At 41.4% G+C, this 6,327-nt stretch overlaps 1 protein-coding gene across 1 annotated transcript; it reads right to left on the reverse strand.

The window, feature by feature from the left end:
- Positions 1-3,425: 3,425 nt before the first annotated feature.
- LOC143667983 (growth-regulated protein homolog gamma-like) lies at positions 3,426-5,268 on the reverse strand. The gene is made up of 4 exons (XM_077142424.1): positions 5,073-5,268; positions 4,847-4,970; positions 4,660-4,743; positions 3,426-3,887 (listed from the first exon to the last, which is right to left on the reverse strand). The coding sequence occupies exons 1-4, from the start codon at positions 5,170-5,172 to the stop codon at positions 3,872-3,874; spliced, it is 324 nt and encodes a 107-aa protein (XP_076998539.1). The 5' UTR covers positions 5,173-5,268; the 3' UTR covers positions 3,426-3,871.
- Between the last annotated feature and the right edge of the window lie 1,059 nt (positions 5,269-6,327).

Raw genomic sequence — 6,327 nt, forward strand, 5'->3', positions numbered from 1 at the left:
GCATGTACACTTCATTACCCTAATGAAAAATGCTATACACTTTGAATACTGAATTCAAGTTCCTTGTGCTAGGCTCAGTAATGGCCCCCAAGGATGTTCTTGTCCTAAGCCCCACGATCTGTGGGTATGTCACCTTACATGATAAAGGAAACTTTGTAGATGTGATTCAGTTAAGAATGTTGGGATGGGGAGAGTATCCCAGATGGGCCTAATATAATCACCAGGGTCCTTATAAATGGGATTTAGGAAGAGTTGGAGTTAGACAAAGGTAATGTGATGTCAAGCCAGAGAGAAAGCAATTTGAAGATGCTATGCTGCTGTGCTGCTATGCCACTGGCGTTGAATATGGAAGAAGGAAGCTATGAGCCAAGGGATGTAGATGGCCTCTGGAATCTGGATAAGGCAAGAAAATGAATTCTTCCTTGGGACCTCCAGAAGGAACCAGCCCAGTTGAAGCCTTAGCTTTTACCCAGTGAAGCTTATTTCAGACTTCTGGCCTCCAGAATTGTAAGGGAATAAATGTATGCTGTTTTAAGCCACTAAGTTTGTCATACTATTTTATAGCAGCATCATGAAACTAAAAAAAATCACCCACCCAGATTAAATCACTTCTCCTTTGTCCTAGAAATTCTATAACCATTACCCTCTCCAAGACACTATTTAACATTTTACTCAAACAGTGACACATCATTCTGGTAACAACTACAAAAGGAAAGCTCCACTTTTGTACTCTTTTTATGAAAGGGGAAAGTGAAATTTAGTTTAATCAGCAAACTTGACCTCAGGTCACAATGTTAGAAGATGTTTGAGCTGGAATCTACTCCTAGGTCAGTCTAATTCTCACAGCTCATGTTCTTAATTGCCATATGAGCTTACTGCATATCCTTCCTCATACTTTCCATGTTCTAAATTAAGATATCTATGTTGGGTTTTTAATACTTCAATTTTAAATATTTATCCTGGAATCACACATGAGGTATTCTGGACAGAGACAGATTTCTTATCAGTTACCTCACAGTAAAGAAGAATGTCAGCCCCCATTTGTCCCCAAGCTTTACCTCCTAGATAAGGCAATGAAAGCCAGGTGAATTGTCCCATTCAAATAGCTGGACACTCATAAACCAGTGATTTTTCTTTACTTTTAAAGGAGAAGGATGCAGCTGTCTGCCTCCTATCCTGAAAGGGTCTCCTTGGAAACTTACTAGGCTTGAGTTCTAACTCTAACCCTCTGGTATAGAAATAAAAATCTCCCCAAGTTCTGTGTCTTCATCCCTTTTGGTATGCCAATACCTAGGGAGATGACACTCCAATCTCTCCAGCAACCTGACACCTAGAGACCAAGTACTGGCTGTAACCACTTGAACATCTCAGAGAGATGAGGACTTTTATTATCCTTTAGAATTATTTCCAGGAAACTAGACAAAACCTAAAGATCTTGTTCTTGTGGTCAATGAAGAGTCTTGGGAGGCTAAGATTTTTGTCCAGAAATGGCGAGAAATTCAGGGAAGTTTTATTTCCTTATGGCCTAAAATATATGCCCTGGACTTGGGGTTAGGGAGTCAATGTTGCATTTATGGAGCTTCCAGGGTAGTGGACATTCATTTACCTCTGAATAGTTTATAAATTGCTTTTACATCTCATCTGATTCATCTTAGCAAATAACACTGGAGCTATGAAGAGACTAGTTAGCTTACTTTTAAGGGAGAAAATGGGGTCTCAGAGAAATTTTCTTCTAAATCACCCAGCTGCTTAGGAAAGACCTCTAAAAGTTTCCAGGTCTGCAGACTGCCAACACAGCCCTCTTTCCTCTACTTAAGATTATAAAGTAGGGTCAAGAATAGAACTCAAGGAATAGGTCCTGAATGACAGATAACCACACACACTGCCTTGCCTCCCTTATGTGTGCAGAAACTTTCTTCCTTTACTGATTTGTAATGTACTCTTTCCCAGATGACTGAGATATTTGCTTACCGTGAGATGACAGCCTTTGTTTCTTTCATGGAAAGTGGATGTGTTTCTGAAATTCTGGGACAATGCTAAGTGCAAATTTACAGGTTTAGAATATATTTCATTGAATAGTAGAACAAAAAGCTTCAGTAGATTTTAAACCATCACCACACTGTTACCAAGCACAGTACTATTACCACTGCGTGACATGCACAGAGGCCAGATTTTGAAAAAAGAAACCAGAGGCAAGGTTCAACTCTATCTCTCTGACCCAATACTTAAGGGAGAGTTTGGAATGGAAGGTGAGAGGTGGGGACAGAAGTGGGGAGGTTTGACTTGGAATAGTCCAGTTGGTTAATTACAGAGCTGATCCATACGTGGTAGCGGATTTTAGACCAGATCTTCCTTATTGAAGGGCCTCTCACATTTAATCTGCATCTGATGTCTTCCTGTCCTTGTAATCTTAGTTCCAAGGGAGGTAACCTCTGTTCCTGGTGTCTCAGAGATCATCTAAAGTACAGGAGTATTTTCTGTGCATGGTCAGGTTATATGACCTGTAGTCAAAGAAGCTCAGAAGAAAAGTTTATGGGAACAGAAGACACTCCCTTCCCACAAACCAGTTTTGTCCTGCCCATAATTTCAATACTTAGGAAGCACTGGAACAGTATGCAACTAAAACACAGCATTCATAGATGTTAGAGAATGAAATTTTTTATCAATTTACCATTACACAGATCAAGTTCTTTTTTCCTTTTTTGTTTTCCCATGGTGTAAATTGTTTGTACTCTGAGGAGGAATTCACTTTACTAAAATTAACTCCCAGGTGCATTAATAGGGAAACATGCATAATTATTTGAAAAACCATTTAACAAAATAATTTAAATGAGAGCTCTTGCTGTAAAAACTATTCAAATTTGGGAACTTTTTAAGAGCTAGAATTGAATAACAGGTTGGTGATAGTGAAAAAAATCTATATTTTATCTAAAATAGGGATTCTCAGTGGTCTGCTTGGACTTTGAGAAAGCATCAAATATATCTTCTTGAATAGGAGAGAAATAACAGAAGAGACAGCCAGTCACAGACTTTAAAAAGGCATGATCTATAGTTTGTTATAAATTCACAGCACTTTGGGTACTCAGAAGGAATAAAAAGGTTGAGAGGTATAAAACAAAACTTAAGCATGAATTTTTTTGTAAAAGCTTTATTTTCATGTTATTAATAAGAATGTATTAAGAAATATTTAAACCTTTCTATTTCAAAAAATAGAAAAACATTGCATAATTAATGCTAAACAAGGCATTATGCCTTACAAGGAAGACATAAAATGTCCAAGGGATATTTAGAACATTGTAGCCTTTACAGCTTCAACATTAGAAATATTGAACACAGACTGTGAAATTATTTCAATAAATAATTGACATTCTTCCATACAAAAGAGATACACACACACACACACACACACACACACACACACACACACACGCATTCTGCTATCCTAACAGTGAGATGACTGTCTATTTGTTTGGGTGCCCTCCGCTATTTACCTCCAGCCTCTTTCACAATGGCTAGGATGTTACTGAGATTCCCAGAAAGCATCAGTTCAATGAATGGAGAACATTTAAAACCATCATCTTTAAGTAAAGTCAGAACTGAGCTTTGATTTAACATAACAATGACTCAAAAATAACAGTACAGTGAATTGCCAAATACACTTACATCTTTAAATTTCAGATAAAACAAACCACAAACATTTGAAAAAAATAAATACAGATAAATAAATAGAAGGAAATTCTCATAATAAATAGGCAAACAAATTAAGCACAGTCCAGCTGTCCTCAGGAGACGTCTGTTTTCTCTTCTTTCTTTTCGCCTTCTCTAAAGATATAACCTCCTTCAGGAACAGTCACTGATGAGCTTCCATCTCTCAACTGGTGCTGCTTCTATGTGGAGAAAATTGTTGCCGTTAGTAGATACTAAAAACACCCATCTGTTCAGCCTTCTTCCCCTGCCTCAGATTCCTGACACCCTTCAATTTCCTGAATGAGACTGCTCCTCCAGCCTTGTGCCAAGTAATTACTGGCACTGATGCCCTGGGTGCTGTTTGATTAGGAATATAGCACCAGTGGTGGCAATTGCATTATCGCTTTCAAAACCCAACACATCTTGATCATTCCTGTATGTCACATTGGGCTAAAAATGAGCATGCACGTCCTCATTTATCCTCAGTAAACCCATGATGTAGCTACCATTATTTTCCCCATTTTATTGAGACTCAAAGAGATTAAAAATGTCTTCTGTTACAGGGCTAATAGGGGAGAGGGTGCAGCTCTCTTTGAGCACAGGTGAGTCTTAACTGCAACACCTCTTCTCTTCACAGCCCAGGATGCCCCAAATCAAGAGTTCCACTTGGTTTTGAAACCCAAGAGGATCTAAGATAAGCAGTTTGTTCTTTAAGACGAAGGAGGCATTTTAGGATCAATGGCCAAATTTACTTAATATTTTATGAACACACATTTACCTACTTTCATTTGAAAAGAGATTTGCCACCAGAGCAGATTAATGATCTTCCTGACAGTTTTTGTGAAAATAACAATCATGATTTGAATACTTCAGCTAACTCAAGATTTCCCCAAAATACTTTTCACGAGGCAGATGCCAGTCTTTGTGACCAATGAGTCCAGGCACAGGTTGCAAATAAAAACGCTAACTCACCGGTTCAGCATCTTTTGGAGCATTTTCTTAACCATGGGGGCTGCGGGGTTGAGACAAGCTTCCTGCCCATTCTTGAGAGTGGCTCTGCAGGAGAAGGGAGAAGGGCCATGAGGTCGGGCTGGGGAGTCAGATGTGGGCACGCGAGGGGCGGCTGAGTCGGTGAGCGGCAGCGCGGGGCGGAACTTACATGACTTCGGTTTGGGCGCAGTGGGCTCCCGGGGACGTCACCTTCACGCTTTCGATGTTCTTGAGGTGAATTCCCTGCACGGTCTGCAGGCAGTGGCAGCGCAGTTCAGAGACCACGGGCGCCCCTGGAAGGAGATCAAAGACCGGTTAGCGGGACTGTCTTCCCCAGGGGCGCCCACCCGACGCCTGGCTGCCGGTGGGGTCCCGGGTGCGGGCTCAGGTCTCACCTGCTGCGCGCCGGCCGGCGGCGAGCACGAGCAGCAGCAGCAGCGCGGCGGGGAGCAGCCGGGGAGCGCGGGGGGCGGCGGCCAGGGCGGCGCGGGCCATGGTGCTCGGCTCGGAGGGCGGGAGGTGCCGGTGCGTGGAGCGCGAGAGCGGGCTCTGGTTGAGCTGCCTGCGGTCCGGGCTCTGCGGCTCCCGGTGACCGGCGACCCCTTTTATCCATGGCTGGGTAGGAAAGTCCGTTGTCCCGCGGCCAGGGAAATTCCCGGTCGTCCCGGGCTGGTCCCTGAGTCCGGAAGGAACGCGCTGGCCCCGCCTCGGGGCTGGAGGGGGATGGAAGCGGGTGCATGTGTGTTTGCCACTTCATTAGCGGAGGCACCTTAAGGAATGTTGGTTATGAGAACTGGGGAAATTAATTCGGGGGCGGGGGGCATTGGAGCGGGACGACCTGCTTCTCCATTTTTATGTAGGTATATATATGCTTATTTTCTGATTTAAGATTTAATTTTTATCTGCATAAACACACTCTGAAAATTTACTGCCGTCTTAGATTACACATAAGAACTTCCGCCTATTTCCTGTTTTCTGCAAGTACAAATAAATCACAGTTTGTGCCATATCGTACCACTAGTGTTTGGAGACCAGCCTTTAACTTAGACAAATTTTCGAAATATCTCCTGACTTCCTCTCTGAAATTCTGGAAGTTCCCAAACTCGAGTAAGCCACCAGTATCACATTTGTTGTTTTTTAAATGTATGTGGAGTTTTAATCCACAAAATAGCCTCCGGTAGATCTTTCGAGAGTTATTACAGATAAGAAAAATGAGTGGCAAGGAATTTCAGTATTTTGCCCAAGTATTCATTGTAAATAAAATCCAGTATTTGAGTTCCAAACAGTGCAGCTTGGGCTACTGTATTATAATTTATTTTTTTTTTTTGAAGCAAGTGATTGATAATTTGAAGATAAGAGTTTTCCCTTCTTTTTTTAGTTTGTTATTCATATAGTTAAATAGTTCAACTTCACCTTTTCATAAGGCTCAAAATTAGCAAAGTGGTCAAAAGTCTCCAGTGTTTTAGTTCACTAAAAGCAAGAATCTTATTTTGTTGCTTAAATATTATTTGCTTAAATTAAAAATCTATACCTATATCTATTTTTCATCTGCCTATCTATCATCACCTTTGTATCCCCCTAATTTTCCAAACCAATCTACTTCACTTCAAAAATTAGGTGAATGGAGATGAATGCTCTGCCCTGGAACCT

This window comes from Tamandua tetradactyla, chromosome 24 (assembly GCF_023851605.1).
Source record: "Tamandua tetradactyla isolate mTamTet1 chromosome 24, mTamTet1.pri, whole genome shotgun sequence".
NCBI lineage: Eukaryota > Metazoa > Chordata > Mammalia > Pilosa > Myrmecophagidae > Tamandua > Tamandua tetradactyla.

Coding starts and splice junctions, on each gene's coding strand:
- LOC143667983 (XM_077142424.1), bottom strand. CDS start 5,172: ATGGCCCGCGCCGCCCTGGCCGCCGCCCCCCGCGCTCCCCGGCTGCTC. Junction 4,971..5,072: donor CGCCGGCCGGCGCGCAGCAG/GTGAGACCTGAG, acceptor ATCTCCTTCCAG/GGGCGCCCGTGGTCTCTGAA. Junction 4,744..4,846: donor TGCGCCCAAACCGAAGTCAT/GTAAGTTCCGCC, acceptor CTTCTCCTGCAG/AGCCACTCTCAAGAATGGGC.